General features: G+C 48.6%; 1 protein-coding gene across 1 annotated transcript in view; it reads right to left on the bottom strand.

The window, feature by feature from the left end:
• Positions 1-5834, bottom strand: part of trpm2 (transient receptor potential cation channel, subfamily M, member 2) — a 134008-nt gene extending 128174 nt beyond the window's left edge. The window contains exon 1 of the mRNA XM_041868944.2: positions 5546-5834. Within this exon, the coding sequence (XP_041724878.2) occupies positions 5546-5712 (167 nt within the window). The 5' untranslated portion in view covers positions 5713-5834. The remainder of the gene's footprint in view (positions 1-5545) is intronic.
• Between the last annotated feature and the right edge of the window lie 15804 nt (positions 5835-21638).

The following is a 21638-nucleotide window of genomic DNA, read 5'->3' as shown; positions in this document are numbered from 1 at the left end:
AGGGTATAGTAGCATACGGTGTCTCACCTAACAATGTTGCTAAGACTTTCTTCCAACGGTGAAGGCTTCTCTGCCAAACATAGCAGGAGAATCTGAGCATTTTCTGTGCCTTGGAGGCTTTGTGGCAGTAAAGGATTACAGAAGTCAGAGATGGATAGAATCTAGGTGGGGAAGTCAGTACTAGCTGTTGCTAGCTACCTTGATGGAGGGGAAAGTAGCAGAGAGAGATACCTGCATCTATGTGTCTCACTGTAGGAGTATTCCAATCCAGAGGAGGAAGATGGCACCGCCACTGCGGAGCACTGTTTTCTTTTGTGTCTGTGTCTGTGTGTCTTTGCAGCAGGGACTCTCAGCTTCCCTATTAGTACTCCACAGAGTGATGTTGATAAATGGAGAAGGACTCTGCATGATCCTTAGTGAGGGAAGAAGGTTCAGAGCCAAAGGGACCATACATCATCACCCAGCCCACACCAACGGATGTACGGATAGAGGGGAGATGGACCTGGTATCATCTAAACCACTGCAACAGAGTACTAGGAGGAAACCGACGACCTAGAGATGAGGGAGCTGAGGATCCTGGAGCTGACGAGGTTCAGGTGATGGGAGACGATTATAAGGGGATGCTACTGATGAGCTACGGTGATGGCTGATTCCTGAGACCTCCAAGAACCTCAAGAATCACCTGACTGTCACATCATTCATTTCTATGTATTTGGAGGGTTTACCTAACAGAAATTGGGAATTTTATAGAAATTGTTATTAAGAATAATTGGTCAAACATAATAATTTGTCATATAGTCAACGCTTATATGGTTTCTTGGATTAGAAATTAAATCAACTAAACTGTTTTGTTCTGTCTTCTATTGAGGTAAGTACAGATGGTGTCTTGATGCACAGCAGGGATCATTTGGTCTAGAATGGTGTGAACCTAAAGAAGAAACAACCTGTGAACCAGCTGAAGACGAACATCAGAGGCGTTGAAGACGTTCCTCCACTTCTACCTGCGACGGGTGTACAGCAGCCAATCCAAGCTATCAACTGATTTTCTCATGTTTTATATCGAGAGAGTGTGACAGGAGTCCACCATTGAGTGAGAATGGAGAAAGATCGGTTCAAATACAACATTTCTCATGTTGTTGGTATAATGGTTGGCAAATGGACAAGACACAATGGGGTGTAAAGATGGTGGTGACTCGGATGAGACATTGAAGTTGGGACATTGTCATGGGCAATGCATTTTGAACTATGAAGCTGTCTGAAGAACATAATGAAGAGATGCCAGAAGATTTAAGTGCCGGAGAAAGAAGGGGAATGCATTGAGATGATGATCTGTATTTATTCTCAGGATGAGGAAGGTCATAATAGAATTAGGGATATTTATACTGTATGTTAATATAATTTAAATTTTAGTCATTTAGCAGACGCTCTTATCCAGAGCGACTTACAGTTAGTGAGTGCATACATTTTCATACTGTATATTTTTATAATGTATAAGATAACTGAGTGATTTAAGTGAATCATTAGTATATATTAGTAACTAACTATTTTCAGCATGAGGGGTATTCCTTGTACAATGGAGATAACTCTCTTATATAGATGTTATGGTTGAAACAGTGATACATTATGGTAATGTCTTAGGATACACTTGTGTGATGTATTTTGAGTAGACATTTTTGAATAATACTGTTTGAAACATGTAAGTAAATGTAAGGATTGTGAATGAAATCATGAATATGTTGATTATTAAGTTACCGTATTCACATAGTAGTCACATATGCATTTGAAGTATTGGGAGGTATTGATAGGTGACTATGTATTCCCAAGGAGGGTGGTATTGATATGGATGTTTAGAGTGGTACATAGCTCTGTTGCTAGGCAATAGCTTAATTGGTTCCTATCATGGGGTTCTGGTATTTGAGACATAGGCATGTTTTCATCTGATCTGATTTTGGTAGAATTCCTCCAATCCTAACTAGTTCAGGGGTGTACTGATTTAGTCTGCGCTCCAGCAGGTATATCTCACTTGTCATCCCCAAAGCCAACACCTCCTTTGGCCGCCATTCCTTCCAGTTCTCTGCTGCCAATGACTGGAACGAACTGCAAAAATCTCTGAAGCTGGAGACACTTATCTCCCTCACTAACTTTAAGCATCAGTTGTCAGAGCAGCTTACCGATCACTGCACCTGTACACAGCCCATCTGAAATTAGCCCGCCCAACTACCTCATCCCCATATTGTTATTTACATTGTTATTTATTTTGCTAATTTGCACCCAAGTATCTCTATTTGCACATCATCTTCTGCACATCTGTCACTCCAGTGTCAATACTAAATTGTAATTATTTTGCACTATGGCCTATTTATTGCCTTACCTCCATAACTTACTACTTTTGCACACACTGTATATAGATTTTCTATTTTCTATTGTGTTATTGACTGTACATTTTTGTTTATTCCATATGTAACTCTGTGTTGTTGTTGTTTTTATCGCACTGCTTTGCTTTATCTTGGCCAGGTCGCAGTTGTAAATGAGAACTTGTTCTCAACTGGCTTACCTGGTTAAATAAAGGTGAAATAAAAAAAATACAAATACAAATTTAACAGGGACTGAAAACAGAGTGTTATACTGTGTATCTCTCCTCAGGCATACAGTGGGGAAAAAAAGTATTTAGTCAGCCACCAATTGTGCAAGTTCTCCCACTTAAAAAGATGAGAGAGGCCTGTAATTTTTATCATAGGTACACGTCAACTATGACAGACAAAATGAGAAAAAAAATCCTGAAAATCACATTGTAGGATTTTTTATGAATTTATTTGCAAATTATGGTGGAAAATAAGTATTTGGTCACCTACAAACAAGCAAGATTTCTGGCTCTCACAGACCTGTAACTTCTTCTTTAAGAGGCTCCTCTGTCCTCCACTCGTTACCTGTATTAATGGCACCTGTTTGAACTTGTTATCAGTATAAAAGACACCTGTCCACAACCTCAAACAGTCACACTCCAAACTCCACTATGGCCAAGACCAAAGAGCTGTCAAAGGACACCAGAAACAAAATTGTAGACCTGCACCAGGCTGGGAAGACTGAATCTGCAATAGGTAAGCAGCTTGGTTTGAAGAAATCAACTGTGGGAGCAATTATTAGGAAATGGAAGACATACAAGACCACTGATAATCTCCCTCGATATGGGGCTCCACGCAAGATCTCACCCCGTGGGGTCAAAATGATCACAAGAACGGTGAGAAAAAATCCCTGGGACCAAAGTAACAAAGCCTACCATCAGTAACACACTACGCCGCCAGGGACTCAAATCCTGCAGTGCCAGACGTGTCCCCCTGCTTAAGCCAGTACATGTCCAGGCCCGTCTGAAGTTTGCTAGAGTGCATTTGGATGATCCAGAAGAGGATTGGGAGAATGTCATATGGTCAGATGAAACCAAAATATAACTTTTTGGTAAAAACTCAACTTGTCGTGTTTGGAGGACAAAGAATGCTGAGTTGCATCCAAAGAACACCATACCTACTGTGAAGCATGGGGGTGGAAACATCATGCTTTGGGGCTGTTTTTTCTGCAAAGGGACCAGGACGACTGATCCGTGTAAAGGAAAGAATGAATGGGGCCATGTATCGTGAGATTTTGAGTGAAAACCTCCTTCCATCAGCAAGGGCATTGAAGATGAAACGTGGCTGGGTCTTTCAGCATGACAATGATCCCAAACACACCGCCCGGGCAACGAAGGAGTGGCTTCGTAAGAAGCATTTCAAGGTCCTGGAGTGGCCTAGCCAGTCTCCAGATCTCAACCCCATAGAAAATCTTTGGAGGGAGTTGAAAGTCTGTGTTGCCCAGCGTCAGCCCCAAAACATCACTGCTCTAGAGGAGATCTGCATGGAGGAATGGGCCAAAATACCAGCAACAGTGTGTGAAAACCTTGTGAAGACTTACAGAAAACGTTTGACCTGTGTCATTGCCAACAAAGGGTATATAACAAAGTATTGAGAAACTTTTGTTATTGACCAAATACTTATTTTCCACCACCATTTGCAAATAAATTCATAAAAAATCCTACAATGTGATTTTCTGGAGAAAAGAATTCTCATTTTGTCTGTCATAGTTGACGTGTACCTATGATGAAAATTACAGGCCTCTCTCATCTTTTTAAGTGGGATAACTTGCACAATTGGTGGCTGACTAAATACTTTTTTCCCCACTGTATTATGGGACCAGAGTCAGGGTTGAACAGAGTTGAATATTGTACCTATTAACAGTCTTGGATTTTCAAGCAATTGGGTCTGAAATATCACTTATTGGACAATATGCAATTGATAATCGCATAGCATTGGATGCTATTACAGTAGATAAAGGGGGAATGTATGTGATTATATGGGGAGATGCATGTTGTACATACTTACCATCAGGATTAGGAAGGTCTTGTGAATTGAACTAAAGCTATGGTAAATATTAGAGACATACAGGAAGGTATTAAGTATGAATTCTTCATCTATATCATCTTATTCCAGTGTAGAGTCTATTGATAATGTTGATTGAGGAATGGGGAATGTTAAGTTGGAACTGTATAACGTGGAATTTAAGGTTTACAGGATTGAAGATGTGGAAGCAAGACTATCTTAGTCGATCAGAGAACCCCCCTAGTGACCAGAGAAAAGCTTGGGGTTCCTTTGAATTAACATTGATGAAGAAGACTAAAGTCATTTTTATTGGGATAAATTCATTTGAATATATTATAATTTCCATGTAACTTACAAATTGTCATGAATCAATGTATTTTCTGGGATGATGTCAGGAGGTTAGGAATTCATTTGTATGTTTGGTTTGTTTGGTTCAATTAATGTTATATTAATGGAATTCTTCTTGCAACAACAAAAAGAAAGAGAATGAGGGATTGTTACTTCTCGATACAAGAAACTCATCCTAACAGTCATGGAAAAACATCGACTTCCTCCGAGGCTGCCTCCCCTCCTTGTTCTGGCAGGCTTCGGCGTTCGTCGTCACCGGCTTACTAGCCACTGCCGCTCCATATGTCATCATTCCATTTGTCTTGTCTTGTCAATTACCCTCTGCCCCCTTGTCCTTGTGAGTGATTGTTTTATGTGAAGATGAGTGTAGCTCGGTTGAGCTACCCGTACTTTGTATTGCCGGGGTTATTTCTCCCCGTGTGCCTGTATTGTGTTCCAGTGCGCCTGTATTACGCCCTGTGCTGTTGACGCTATCAAGCGTAACTGTGTCCTACGGAATAAACTCTGTATTCTGTGATTTACCCTCCTGAGCCTGACTCCTTCAAATCACACTCTCACACCTCCCTATTTAAAAAGAAGACAGAGAACAAGCTATGATGGTTCTTGTGCAGGTACAGCCAACTAGTTCAAAAATAATATTGCGATATTCTCAAAACAATACGATACCATGTACTGTCAAAAATTATATCCTGATACACAACTGTATTGATTTCTTTCCGCTATCACCATCACCCAGTGCATAGTGCAGTACAGTATTTTCCTCTAGCCCAGCGTACTGTAGATTACTTTACCTGTCACCGTCGACGTAGAAGCAACACTCCTTCTTCCTGATGTTGTCTTTGATCCAGGCGGCAAGGGAGCACTGGGTGGATAAACAGAGAGAGAGCTTAGAGGTTTTAGCTGCGCTGACAGCCAGAGTCTGAGCCAAGCTGGGCTCCAGCAGCAGAGACTCCCCCATCCTGAGAGAGAGGAAGGACAGCTAGGCAGGGTAGCAGCTCACTGTGGGCTGGGGGTCGGAGAGAGAGGAAGGACAGCTAGGCAGGGTAGCAGCTCACTGTGGGCTGGGGGTCGGAGAGAGAGAAGAGCTTCTGCAGCCCAGCTCTCAGCTCTCAGCACTGCATCAGTGATGTCACTACAGTCACTGCGTAAAGCTGAAATCACACCAAGTAGCTACAGTACTATACAGGATAATGCTGGAATCAAACCAAATAGCTAGAGTACTATACAGGATAATGCTGAAATCAAACCAAGTAGCTACAGTACTATACAGGATAATGCTGGAATCAAACCAAGTAGCTAGAGTACTATACAGGATAATGCTGAAATCAAACCAAGTAGCTACAGTACTATACAGGATAATGCTGAAATCAAACCAAGTAGCTACAGTACTATACAGGATAATGCTGAAATCAAACCAAGTAGCTACAGTACTATACAGGATAATGCTAGATTCACACAAGTAGCTACAGTACTATAGAGGATAATGTTAAAATGACACCAATCAGCTACAGTACTATACAGGATAATGCTGAAATCAAACCAAGTAGCTACAGTACTATACAGGATAATGCTGAAATCAAACCAAGTAGCTACAGTACTATACAGGATAATGCTGAAATCAAACCATGTCACGGTTTACTAAGCCAGAACCCAGAAGCAGACCAGGACAAGGTAAGTGGTGTCAAAAGGTGAGTGTTTATTTACTGAACCAAGGGTGAAGGGAAATAATCCAGGGAACAGAGCGGCGGCGTGGAGGAGTTGTAGAGGGTCCAGTGGTTGATCCGATGATGGCTCGGCAGCCGCCGACCATCAGGCAGAGGTTGGGTAGAGGTTCCGGACGAGTGACTGTGGGGAGAACAAAAACGGAGGTAAGTACCAGGCAGGTCAACAGGGTGCAACAAAACAACAAAAACTAACTCTAGTACTGAGGCTGATACGCCGGCAAAACATACTGTTCATGGCTAACGATCCGGCAGGAACTGGATGTTGGGCCAGACCCTAAGAAGGGTGATGATTAGGCCCAGGTGTGCCGATTGCTGATGGGAAGCAGGTGCGGAACAAGCGCGCTCCCCGGAGCGTTCCCGAACCCTCGGGAAACAGGAGCTACGACCAGAAACACTCGTCACCAGACAGGACCCGACTCAGACCGCCGGGATCGTTACAGTACCCCCCCTCCGGACGAAACGCCACCGGGCGGACTCCCGGAGCGCCAGGATGGAGGCGGTAGAAGTCCCTGATGAGATCCGGATCTAGGACCTGTCGCCGCGGAATCCAACTTCTCTCCTCAGGACCATACCCCTCCCAGTCCACGAGATACTGGAAACCCCGGCCCCGCCGTCGGGAATCCATGATGCGCCGCACCGTGTAGGCAGGACCACCTCCGATCATACGAGGAGGAGGAGGAGGAGGCGGAGGAGGCAACAGAGGACTGAGGAGGACAGGCTTGAGGCAGGAGACATGAAAGGTGGGATGGACTCTGAGCGTCCTCGGTAGTTTGAGTCGAACTGCCACTGGATTGATCACCTTCTCCACCACAAACGGACCAATGAACTTCGGTAACAACTTCCTAGACTCAGTCCGTAACGGAAGATCCCGTGTGGCCAACCAAACCCTATCTCCGATGGTATAGGTGGGAGCGGGGATCCGGCGACGATTCGCCTGGAGCTGATACCGGTCCGAACCTCTAAGGAGTGCCTTTCTGGCCCGATGCCAGGTCCGGTGGCAACGACGAATGTGGGCCTGAACAGAAGGCACTGAGAGCTCCTTCTCCTGAGAAGGGAACAGGGGAGGTTGGTAGCCATACAGGCACTGGAAGGGAGACATCCCAGTGGCAGATGTAGGGAGAGTATTGTGGGCATACTCAACCCAAGGCAACTGAGAGGCCCAGGAGGTGGGGTTGGAAGAGACCAGACAGCGTAGCGTGGATTCCATCTTCTGGTTGGCTCTCTCCGCCTGACCATTGGATTGGGGATGAAAACCAGATGTGAGACTGACTGTAGCTCCAATGGCCGAACAGAAGGACTTCCAGACAGCAGAGGTAAACTGAGGGCCACGGTCGGAAACGATATCACTGGGCAAACCGTGGACCCTGAAAACCTCCCTAACCAGGATCTCGGACGTCTCCGAGGCAGAGGGAAGCTTGGCAATCGGCACAAAGTGGGCGAACTTGCTGAATCTGTCCACGATAGTCAGAACGACCGTGTTCCCCTCAGAAGCGGGCAACCCCGTGACGAAGTCCAGGGCCAGATGCGACCATGGACGCCGGGGAATAGGAAGGGGGTGAAGTAGTCCAGAGCTGGGCCGATTGGTACTCTTATTCTGCGCACACACTGGACAGGCAGCAACAAAACCCCGAGTATCCTCGGCCATGGCAGGCCACCAAAAACGTCTGCGAAGAAACGCCATAGTCCGAGCCACGCCAGGGTGACAAGCCATCTTACTGGCGTGGGACCACTTGAGAACAGCAGGACGAACCGACTCAGGCACAAACAACCGACCGGGTGGACCGTTACCGGGACCGGGCTGAGTCCGAAGGGCCGCCAGCACCTCCTCCTCAATCTTCCACATGACTGCTCCCACGACGCAGTTCCGGGGGAGAATAGTCTCGGTCTTGGACCCACTCTCCTCCGTCTTGGAGAACATCCGGGACAAGGCGTCCGCCTTGCCGTTCTTAGACCCAGGTCGGAACGTCAGGACAAACTTGAATCGTCCGAAAAACAACGCCCACCTGGCCTGACGGGAGTTGAGACGTTTCGCCGATTGCACGTAAGCAAGATTCTTGTGGTCAGTCCAGACAATAAACGGTTGCTCCGCCCCCTCCAACCAGTGGCGCCACTCCTCCAAGGCAAGTTTCACCGCGAGAAGCTCCCGGTTACCCACATCGTAATTCCTCTCCCGCAGGTGAAAGGCGACGAGAGTAGTAGGCGCAGGGATGGAGTTTACTGTCCGTGGAGCATCGCTGCGACAGGATGGCGCCAACTCCCACATCAGACGCGTCCACTTCAACAACGAACTGACGGGCCGTGTCCGGTTGAGAGAGAATCGGTGCGTTGGTGAATCGCCTCTTCAAATCCAGAAACGCTCGATCCGCCTCCGGATTCCACTTGAAGGTCCTGATGCTGGAAGTCAAGGCAGTTAATGGAGCGGCCACACGGCTGTAATCCCGGATGAATCTGCGGTAGAAATTCGCAAACCCCAAAAATCTCTGGAGCTGCAATCTCGTACCGGGCTGGGCCCATTCCAGAACCGCTCTAACCTTCTCCTGGTCCATCCTAATCTCTCCCCTGGAGATGATGTACCCGAGAAAGGATGTTGTGTGGGCGTGAAACTCGCACTTCTCGGCCTTCACGGAACAGGCGATTCTCCAACAATCGCTGCAGAACCTGCCGGACATGCTGGACGTGGTCGGTAGGTTCCTTCGAGAAGATCAGAATGTCATCCAGGTAAACAAACACGAAGAGACCGATCATATCTCTCAGGACGTCGTTCACCATACTCTGGAATACCGCTGGAGCATTGGTCAGTCCAAACGGCATCACCTGATACTCGGAAGTGCCCCATCGGTGTATTGAAACCCGTCAACCACTCGTCCCCCTCTCTGATCCGGACCAGGTGATACGCATTGCGTAGGTCTAACTTGGTGAACACCGTAGCACCCTGTAAGGAGTCGAAGGCAGAACTCATCAAGGGCAGGGGATACTTGTTCTTGACCGTGATGTCATTCAACCCCGATAGTCAATACATGGTCGAAGAGAGCCATCCTTCTTACCCACAAAGAAGAATCCTGCCCCCAGGGGGTGATGACGAGGGACGAACGAGACCAGCAGCTAGGGACTCCTTGATGTAGGTCTCCAACGCCTCACGTTCAGGTCGGGAGATACTGTATAACCTTCCCTTGGGGTAGACAGCTCCAGGGACCAGGTTGATGGCACAATCATATGGTCGGTGGGGAGGGAGTGACAGAGCCTTCTGCTTACTGAAAACCTCCCCCAAATCGTGATATGTCTCGGGGAACCAGGGACAAATCTGGAGGTTTAGCCTCAATCACCTGACTGGGAACCGAATGGGGGCAGGCAGTCTTGAGACAGTTAGCATGACAATCCAGGCTCCAACTCGTTACCTTGCCCGTCACCCAATCGAACGTGGGATTGTGTTCCTTCAGCCAGGGGTATCCAAGGACCAGAGGAACATGGGAAGACGGCAGAATGAAAAATGAAATCATCTCAGAATGATTCCCTGACAACCGCATCTTAACCGGTTCAGTCCTCATCGTGATATCGTGCCAGACTACTGCCGTTCAGAGTGGTCGCTTCAATGGCTTCCGGCAATTGCTCCTTGGAAAGCCCCAGCTGTTCCACCAACTCGGCATCAAGAAAGCTTCCATCGGCACCTGAATCGATAAAAGCGTTAAGCGCTAAGCTCTGATTCCTGTTCACAAGGGTAGCCGGGAAGCGGGGTCTGACAGAGGTACTGAGAGGTTGAAACTGGCTCGCTAAAAGTCCTCCCAACTTTAGCGAGCCGGGCAGTTTGACGACCGCCGGGAACAAGTGGAGATGTAATGTCCCGAGCTACCACAGTAGAGGCAGCAGTTGGTCTTACGTCCATGTTGACGCTCCTCCTTGGTTAACCCGTGCCGCCCCACTTGCATGGGTTCCGAATCGGGAGAGAGGACCTCTCCACTAATCCACTGTGGTGGAGAATGATCGATGTGTTCTGGTCCACCACCCGACCCGACTGGGAACTGAGAAACTGATCGATTGGACGGACCCCATTGCTTCTCCCTCCTTCGCTCTCGGACTCGATTATCCACCCGAATGGACAAGGCTACCAAGCTGTCCAGGTCACTAGGCTCCGGATAGGAGATCAACTCATCCTTGAGCTGCTCCGACAGACCCTGGTAAAAGGCCGCTTGCAGAGACTCCTCGTTCCACCCACTCTCCACAGCCAACGTCTTGAACTCCAATCACGAAGTCGGCCACGCTGCGAGTTCCTTGGCGAAGCGAAAACAGGCGCCTAGCTGCGTCCCTCCCTCGGACGGAATGGTCGAAGAGCTTCCTCATCTCGGTCGTGAACCCCTGGTATGAAGCCATGCAGGGATCCTGTCGTTCCCAAACGGCTGAAGCCCACTCCAGCGCACGACCACGCAGCAACTCAATCACAAAGGCTATCCTAGCCTTGTCTGTGGCATAAGAGTAGGGCTGTAGATCGAACACTAGTCCACACTGCATAAGGAAGGAACGGCATCTTCCCAGCTCCCCCTCATATTTATCCGGCGTCGGAACCTTGGGCTCACGGATGGCCACAGCTTCAGAAGCGGCAGGCGAGATGGATGAAACCGGTAGTGGATCCTCCACCGGCCACTTGCGTTGGTTCTGGACCTCCGTCAGACCGGTAGAAAGGTTCCGAACTGACAACGCGATCTCCTGTAGTACCGTGCTATGATGACCCAACATCTTCTCCTGCTGGGTAATAGCATGGCGAACAGAGTCCAGGTCCGCTGGGTTCATTACTGGCCGGATCGTTCTGTCACGGTTTACTAAGCCAGAACCCAGAAGCAGACCAGGACAAGGTAAGTGGTGTCAAAAGGTGAGTGTTTATTTACTGAACCAAGGGTGAAGGGAAATAATCCAGGGAACAGAGCGGCGGCGTGGAGGAGTTGTAGAGGGTCCAGTGGTTGATCCGATGATGGCTCGGCAGCCGCCGACCATCAGGCAGAGGTTGGGTAGAGGTTCGGACGAGTGACTGTGGGGAGAACAAAAACGGAGGTAAGTACCAGGCAGGTCAACAGGGTGCAACAAAACAACAAAAACTAACTCTAGTACTGAGGCTGATACGCCGGCAAAACATACTGTTCATGGCTAACGATCCGGCAGGAACTGGATGTTGGGCCAGACCCTAAGAAGGGTGATGATTAGGCCCAGGTGTGCCGATTGCTGATGGGAAGCAGGTGCGGAACAAGCGCGCTCCCCGGAGCGTTCCCGAACCCTCGGGAAACAGGAGCTACGACCAGAAACACTCGTCACCAGACAGGACCCGACTCAGACCGCCGGGATCGTTACAAACCAAGTAGCTACAGTACTATACAGGATAATGCTAGATTCACACCAAGTAGCTACGGTACTATAGAGGATAATGTTAAAATGACACCAATCAGCTACAGTACTATACAGGATAATGCTGGAATCACACACAAAAGCTACAGTATTATACAGGATAATGCTGGAATCACACCAAGCAGCTACAGTATTATACAGGATAATTACATTAAGCAGCTATAGTAGGCTATTATACAAGACAGGAGGCAGCTACAGTAGGACACTATACAGGACAGGAGGCAGCTACAGTAGACTACTATACAGGACAGGAGGCAGCTACAGTAGGACACTATACAGGACAGGAGGCAGCTACAGTAGGACACTATACAGGACAGGAGGCAGCTACAGTAGACTACTATACAGGACAGGAGGCAGCTACAGTAGGACACTATACAGGACAGGAGGCAGCTACAGTAGACTACTATACAGGACAGGAGGCAGCTACAGTAGACTACTATACAGGACAGGAGGCAGCTACAGTAGGACACTATACAGGACAGGAGGCAGCTACAGTAGACTACTATACAGGACAGGAGGCAGCTACAGTAGGACACTATACAGGACAGGAGGCAGCTACAGTAGAATACTATACAGGACAGGAGGCAGCTACAGTAGGACACTATACAGGACAGGAGGCAGCTACAGTAGACTACTATACAGGACAGGAGGCAGCTACAGTAGACTACTATACAGGACAGGAGGCAGCTACAGTAGACTACTATACAGGACAGGAGGCAGCTACAGTAGGAGACTATACAGGACAGGAGGCAGCTACAGTAGGACACTATACAGGACAGGAGGCAGCTACAGTAGACTACTATACAGGACAGGAGGCAGCTACAGTAGACTACTATACAGGACAGGAGGCAGCTACAGTAGACTACTATACAGGACAGGAGGCAGCTACAGTAGACTACTATACAGGACAGGAGGCAGCTACAGTAGACTACTATACAGGACAGGAGGCAGCTACAGTAGACTACTATACAGGACAGGAGGCAGCTACAGTAGACTACTATACAGGACAGGAGGCAGCTACATTAGGACACTATTCAGGACAGGAGGCAGCTACAGTAGACTACTATACAGGACAGGAGGCAGCTACAGTAGACTACTATACAGGACAGGAGGCAGCTACAGTAGACTACTATACAGGACAGGGAGGCAGCTACAGTAGACTACTATACAGGACAGGAGGCAGCTACAGTAGACTACTATACAGGACAGGAGGCAGCTACAGTAGACTACTATTCAGGACAGGAGGCAGCTACAGTAGACTACTATACAGGACAGGAGGCAGCTACAGTAGACTACTATACAGGACAGGAGGCAGCTACAGTAGACTACTATACAGGACAGGAGGCAGCTACAGTAGACTACTATACAGGACAGGAGGCAGCTACAGTAGACTACTATACAGGACAGGAGGCAGCTACAGTAGGACACTATACAGGACAGGAGGCAGCTACAGTAGACTACTATACAGGACAGGAGGCAGCTACAGTAGACTACTATACAGGACAGGAGGCAGCTACAGTAGGACACTATACAGGACAGGAGGCAGCTACAGTAGACTACTATACAGGACAGGAGGCAGCTACAGTAGACTACTATACAGGACAGGAGGCAGCTACAGTAGACTACTATACAGGACAGGAGGCAGCTACAGTAGACTACTATACAGGACAGGAGGCAGCTACAGTAGGACACTATACAGGACAGGAGGCAGCTACAGTAGGACACTATACAGGACAGGAGGCAGCTACAGTAGGACACTATACAGGACAGGAGGCAGCTACAGTAGGACACTATACAGGACAAGAGGCAGCTACAGTAGACTACTATACAGGACAGGAGGCAGCTACAGTAGACTACTATACAGGACAGGAGGCAGCTACAGTAGGCTACTATACAGGACAGGAGGCAGCTACAGTAGGACACTATAAAGGACAGGAGGCAGCTACAGTAGACTACTATACAGGACAGGAGGCAGCTACAGTAGACTACTATAAAGGACAGGAGGCAGCTACAGTAGGACACTATACAGGACAGGAGGCAGCTACAGTAGGACACTATACAGGACAGGAGGCAGCTACAGTAGACTACTATACAGGACAGGAGGCAGCTACAGTAGACTACTATACAGGACAGGAGGCAGCTACAGTAGACTACTATACAGGACAGGAGGCAGCTACAGTAGACTACTATACAGGACAGGAGGCAGCTACAGTAGGACACTATACAGGACAGGAGGCAGCTACAGTAGACTACTATACAGGACAGGAGGCAGCTACAGTAGGACACTATACAGGACAGGAGGCAGCTACAGTAGGACACTATACAGGACAGGAGGCAGCTACAGTAGACTACTATACAGGACAGGAGGCAGCTACAGTAGACTACTATACAGGACAGGAGGCAGCTACAGTAGGACACTATACAGGACAGGAGGCAGCTACAGTAGACTACTATACAGGACAGGAGGCAGCTACAGTAGGACGACTATACAGGACAGGAGGCAGCTACAGTAGACTACTATACAGGACAGGAGGCAGCTACAGTAGACTACTATACAGGACAGGAGGCAGCTACAGTAGACTACTATACAGGACAGGAGGCAGCTACAGTAGACTACTATACAGGACAGGAGGCAGCTACAGTAGGACACTATACAGGACAGGAGGCAGCTACAGTAGCACACTATACAGGACAGGAGGCAGCTACAGTAGGACACTATACAGGACAGGAGGCAGCTACAGTAGACTACTATACAGGACAGGAGGCAGCTACAGTAGACTACTATACAGGACAGGAGGCAGCTACAGTAGACTACTATACAGGACAGGAGGCAGCTACAGTAGGACACTATACAGGACAGGAGGCAGCTACAGTAGACTACTATACAGGACAGGAGGCAGCTACAGTAGACTACTATACAGGACAGGAGGCAGCTACAGTAGACTACTATACAGGACAGGAGGCATCTACAGTAGACTACTATACAGGACAGGAGGCAGCTACAGTAGACTACTATACAGGACAGGAGGCAGCTACAGTAGACTACTATACAGGACAGGAGGCAGCTACAGTAGGCTACTATACAGGACAGGAGGCAGCTACAGTAGGACACTATAAAGGACAGGAGGCAGCTACAGTAGACTACTATAAAGGACAGGAGGCAGCTACAGTAGACTACTATACAGGACAGGAGGCAGCTACAGTAGGACACTATACAGGACAGGAGGCAGCTACAGTAGACTACTATACAGGACAGGAGGCAGCTACAGTAGGACAATATACAGGACAGGAGGCAGCTACAGTAGGACACTATACAGGACAGGAGGCAGCTACAGTAGGACACAATACAGGACAGGAGGCAGCTACAGTAGACTACTATACAGGACAGGAGGCAGCTACAGTAGGACACTATACAGGACAGGAGGCAGCTACAGTAGACTACTATACAGGACAGGAGGCAGCTACAGTAGGACACTATACAGGACAGGAGGCAGCTACAGTAGACTACTATACAGGACAGGAGGCAGCTACAGTAGACTACTATACAGGACAGGAGGCAGCTACAGTAGACTACTATACAGGACAGGAGGCAGCTACAGTAGACTACTATACAGGACAGGAGGCAGCTACAGTAGACTACTATACAGGACAGGAGGCAGCTACAGTAGACTACTATACAGGACAGGAGGCAGCTACAGTAGACTACTATACAGGACAGGAGGCAGCTACAGTAGACTACTATACAGGACAGGAGGCAGCTACAGTAGACTACTATACAGGACAGGAGGCAGCTACAGTAGACTACTATACAGGACAGGAGGCAGCTACAGTAGACTACTATACAGGACAGGAGGCAGCTACATTAGGACACTATTCAGGACAGGAGGCAGCTACAGTAGACTACTATACAGGACAGGAGGCAGCTACAGTAGACTACTATACAGGACAGGAGGCAGCTACAGTAGACTACTATACAGGACAGGAGGCAGCTACAGTAGACTACTATACAGGACAGGAGGCAGCTACAGTAGACTACTATACAGGACAGGAGGCAGCTACAGTAGACTACTATACAGGACAGGAGGCAGCTACAGTAGGACACTATACAGGACAGGAGGCAGCTACAGTAGCACACTATACAGGACAGGAGGCAGCTACAGTAGGACACTATACAGGACAGGAGGCAGCTACAGTAGACTACTATACAGGACAGGAGGCAGCTACAGTAGACTACTATACAGGACAGGAGGCAGCTACAGTAGGACACTATACAGGACAGGAGGCAGCTACAGTAGACTACTATACAGGACAGGAGGCAGCTACAGTAGACTACTATACAGGACAGGAGGCAGCTACAGTAGACTACTATACAGGACAGGGAGGCAGCTACAGTAGACTACTATACAGGACAGGAGGCAGCTACAGTAGACTACTATACAGGACAGGAGGCAGCTACAGTAGACTACTATACAGGACAGGAGGCAGCTACAGTAGGACACTATACAGGACAGGAGGCAGCTACAGTAGGACACTATACAGGACAGGAGGCAGCTACAGTAGGACACTATACAGGACAGGAGGCAGCTACAGTAGACTACTATACAGGACAGGAGGCAGCTACAGTAGACTACTATACAGGACAGGAGGCAGCTACAGTAGGCTACTATACAGGACAGGAGGCAGCTACAGTAGGACACTATAAAGGACAGGAGGCAGCTACAGTAGACTACTATACAGGACAGGAGGCAGCTACAGTAGACTACTATACAGGACAGGAGGCAGCTACAGTAGGACACTATACAGGACAGGAGGCAGCTACAGTAGGACACTATACAGGACAGGAGGCAGCTACAGTAGACTACTATACAGGACAGGAGGCAGCTACAGTAGACTACTATACAGGACAGGAGGCAGCTAAAGTAGACTACTATACAGGACAGGAGGCAGCTACAGTAGACTACTATACAGGACAGGAGGCAGCTACAGTAGGACAATATACAGGACAGGAGGCAGCTACAGTAGACTACTATACAGGAAAGGAGGCAGCTACAGTAGGACACTATACAGGACAGGAGGCAGCTACAGTAGGACACTATACAGGACAGGAGGCAGCTACAGTAGACTACTATACAGGACAGGAGGCAGCTACAGTAGACTACTATACAGGACAGGAGGCAGCTACAGTAGGACACTATACAGGACAGGAGGCAGCTACAGTAGACTACTATACAGGACAGGAGGCAGCTACAGTAGGACACTATACAGGACAGGAGGCAGCTACAGTAGACTACTATACAGGACAGGAGGCAGCTACAGTAGACTACTATACAGGACAGGAGGCAGCTACAGTAGACTACTATACAGGACAGGAGGCAGCTACAGTAGACTACTATACAGGACAGGAGGCAGCTACAGTAGACTACTATACAGGACAGGAGGCAGCTACAGTAGGACACTATACAGGACAGGAGGCAGCTACAGTAGCACACTATACAGGACAGGAGGCAGCTACAGTAGGACACTATACAGGACAGGAGGCAGCTACAGTAGACTACTATACAGGACAGGAGGCAGCTACAGTAGACTACTATACAGGACAGGAGGCAGCTACAGTAGACTACTATACAGGACAGGAGGCAGCTACAGTAGGACACTATACAGGACAGGAGGCAGCTACAGTAGACTACTATACAGGACAGGAGGCAGCTACAGTAGACTACTATACAGGACAGGAGGCAGCTACAGTAGACTACTATACAGGACAGGAGGCAGCTACAGTAGACTACTATACAGGACAGGAGGCAGCTACAGTAGACTACTATACAGGACAGGAGGCAGCTACAGTAGACTACTATACAGGACAGGAGGCAGCTACAGTAGGACACTATACAGGACAGGAGGCAGCTACAGTAGGACACTATAAAGGACAGGAGGCAGCTACAGTAGACTACTATAAAGGACAGGAGGCAGCTACAGTAGACTACTATACAGGACAGGAGGCAGCTACAGTAGGACACTATACAGGACAGGAGGCAGCTACAGTAGACTACTATACAGGACAGGAGGCAGCTACAGTAGGACAATATACAGGACAGGAGGCAGCTACAGTAGGACACTATACAGGACAGGAGGCAGCTACAGTAGGACACAATACAGGACAGGAGGCAGCTACAGTAGACTACTATACAGGACAGGAGGCAGCTACAGTAGGACACTATACAGGACAGGAGGCAGCTACAGTAGACTACTATACAGGACAGGAGGCAGCTACAGTAGGACACTATACAGGACAGGAGGCAGCTACAGTAGACTACTATACAGGACAGGAGGCAGCTACAGTAGACTACTATACAGGACAGGAGGCAGCTACAGTAGACTACTATACAGGACAGGAGGCAGCTACAGTAGACTACTATACAGGACAGGAGGCAGCTACAGTAGGACACTATACAGGACAGGGAGGCAGCTACAGTAGACTACTATACAGGACAGGAGGCAGCTACAGTAGGACACTATACAGGACAGGAGGCAGCTACAGTAGGACACTATACAGGACAGGAGGCAGCTACAGTAGACTACTATACAGGACAGGAGGCAGCTACTGTAGACTACTATACAGGACAGGAGGCAGCTACAGTAGGACACTATACAGGACAGGAGGCAGCTACAGTAGACTACTATACAGGACAGGAGGCAGCTACAGTAGGACACTATACAGGACAGGAGGCAGCTACAGTAGACTACTATACAGGACAGGAGGCAGCTACAGTAGACTACTATACAGGACAGGAGGCAGCTACAGTAGACTACTATACAGGACAGGAGGCAGCTACAGTAGACTACTATACAGGACAGGAGGCAGCTACAGTAGACTACTATACAGGACAGGAGGCAGCTACAGTAGACTACTATACAGGACAGGAGGCAGCTACAGTAGGACACTATACAGGACAGGAGGCAGCTACAGTAGACTACTATACAGGACAGGAGGCAGCTACAGTAGACTACTATACAGGACAGGAGGCAGCTACAGTAGACTACTATACAGGACAGGAGGCAGCTACAGTAGACTACTATACAGGACAGGAGGCAGCTACAGTAGACTACTATACAGGACAGGAGGCAGCTACAGTAGACTACTATACAGGACAGGAGGCAGCTACAGTAGACTACTATACAGGACAGGAGGCAGCTACAGTAGACTACTATACAGGACAGGAGGCAGCTACAGTAGGACACTATACAGGACAGGAGGCAGCTACAGTAGACTACTATACAGGACAGGAGGCAGCTACAGTAGGACACTATACAGGACAGGAGGCAGCTACAGTAGACTACTATACAGGACAGGAGGCAGCTACAGTAGACTACTATACAGGACAGGAGGCAGCTACAGTAGACTACTATACAGGACAGGGAGGCAGCTACAGTAGACTACTATACAGGACAGGAGGCAGCTACAGTAGGATACTATACAGGACAGGAGGCAGCTACAGTAGACTACTATACAGGACAGGAGGCAGCTACAGTATACTACTATACAGGACAGGAGGCAGCTACAGTAGGACACTATACAGGACAGGAGGCAGCTACAGTAGACTACTATACAGGACAGGAGGCAGCTACAGTAGACTACTATACAGGACAGGAGGCAGCTACAGTAGACTACTATACGGGACAGGAGGCAGCTACAGTAGACTACTATACAGGACAGGAGGCAGCTACAGTAGGCTACTATACAGGACAGGAGGCAGCTACAGTAGGCTACTATACAGGACAGGAGGCAGCTACAGTAGACTACTATACAGGACAGGAGGCAGCTACAGTAGGCTACTATACAGGACAGGAGGCACCTACAGTAGGACACTATACAGGACAGGAGGCAGCTACAGTAGACTACTATACAGGACAGGAGGCAGCTACAGTAGACTACTATACAGGACAGGAGGCAGCTACAGTAGGATACTATACAGGACAGGAGGCAGCTACAGTAGACTACTATACAGGACAGGAGGCAGCTACAGTAGGACACTATACAGGACAGGAGGCAGCTACAGTAGGCTACTATACAGGACAGGAGGCAGCTACAGTAGGACACTATAAAGGACAGGAGGCAGCTACAGTAGACTACTATAAAGGACAGGAGGCAGCTACAGTAGACTACTATACAGGACAGGAGGCAGCTACAGTAGGACACTATACAGGACAGGAGGCAGCTACAGTAGACTACTATACAGGACAGGAGGCAGCTACAGTAGGACAATATACAGGACAGGAGGCAGCTACAGTAGGACACTATACAGGACAGGAGGCAGCTACAGTAGGACACAATACAGGACAGGAGGCAGCTACAGTAGACTACTATACAGGACAGGAGGCAGCTACAGTAGGACACTATACAGGACAGGAGGCAGCTACAGTAGACTACTATACAGGACAGGAGGCAGCTACAGTAGGACACTATACAGGACAGGAGGCAGCTACAGTAGACTACTATACAGGACAGGAGGCAGCTACAGTAGACTACTATACAGGACAGGAGGCAGCTACATTAGACTACTATACAGGACAGGAGGCAGCTACAGTAGACTACTATACAGGACAGGAGGCAGCTACAGTAGGACACTATACAGGACAGGAGGCAGCTACAGTAGACTACTATACAGGACAGGAGGCAGCTACAGTAGGACACTATACAGGACAGGAGGCAGCTACAGTAGGACACTATACAGGACAGGGAGGCAGCTACAGTAGACTACTATACAGGACAGGAGGCAGCTACAGTAGACTACTATACAGGACAGGAGGCAGCTACAGTAGGACACTATACAGGACAGGAGGCAGCTACAGTAGGACACTATACAGGACAGGAGGCAGCTACAGTAGGACACTATACAGGACAGGAGGCAGCTACAGTAGGACACTATACAGGACAGGAGGCAGCTACAGTAGGACACTATACAGGACAGGAGGCAGCTACAGTAGGCTACTATACAGGACAGGAGGCAGCTACAGTAGGACACTATACAGGACAGGAGTGTAAAGTGGAAACATAACCAACCCTGTTACACTAACATGCAGAATTATAACAATTAAAGGAACTTGATAAGGCTGACTGTCATTTATGGCCAAACAGCTCCCTGTAACCCTGATCCCTCTCCCCCCTTCTGGTCCACAGACCTTACAGAGCCCTGAGCCGTCTCCCCCCTGCTGGTCCACAGACCTTACAGAGCCCTGAGCCGTCTCCCCCCTGCTGGTCCACAGACCTTACAGAGCCCTGAGCCGTCTCCCCCCTGCTGGTCCACAGACCTTACAGAGCCCTGAGCCGTCTCCCCCTGCTGGTCCACAGACCTTACAGAGCCCTGAGCCCTCTCCCCCCTGCTGATCCACAGACCTTACAGAGCCCTGAGCCGTCTCCCCCCTGCTGGTCCACAGACCTTACAGAGCCCTGAGCCGTCTCCCCCCTGCTGGTCCACAGACCTTACAGAGCCCTGAGCCCTCTCCCCCCTGCTGATCCACAGACCTTACAGAGCCCTGAGCCTCTCCCCCCTGCTGGTCCACAGACCCCTCTTACAGGGCAGGACAAGATGTGTGACTAAACAATGATAGATCTACCAGAGAGACCAACAGGAGCCTTTCTCAGATGTACCACCAAACTACAATTCGCTACACTGGTGTCAGAAGAAGGATAGTGCTGGCAGCAGCCAGTACCATCTGGATGCAGGCATGTGTCTATGCAGGGGAGCCTGAGGTCGTGGTAACTTTCACTTTC

Source organism: Coregonus clupeaformis, chromosome 40, assembly GCF_020615455.1.
Source record: "Coregonus clupeaformis isolate EN_2021a chromosome 40, ASM2061545v1, whole genome shotgun sequence".
Classification (NCBI taxonomy): domain Eukaryota; kingdom Metazoa; phylum Chordata; class Actinopteri; order Salmoniformes; family Salmonidae; genus Coregonus; species Coregonus clupeaformis.
Note: the sequence above shows the minus strand (reverse complement) of the source record. Positions and strands in the feature narration are given on the sequence as shown.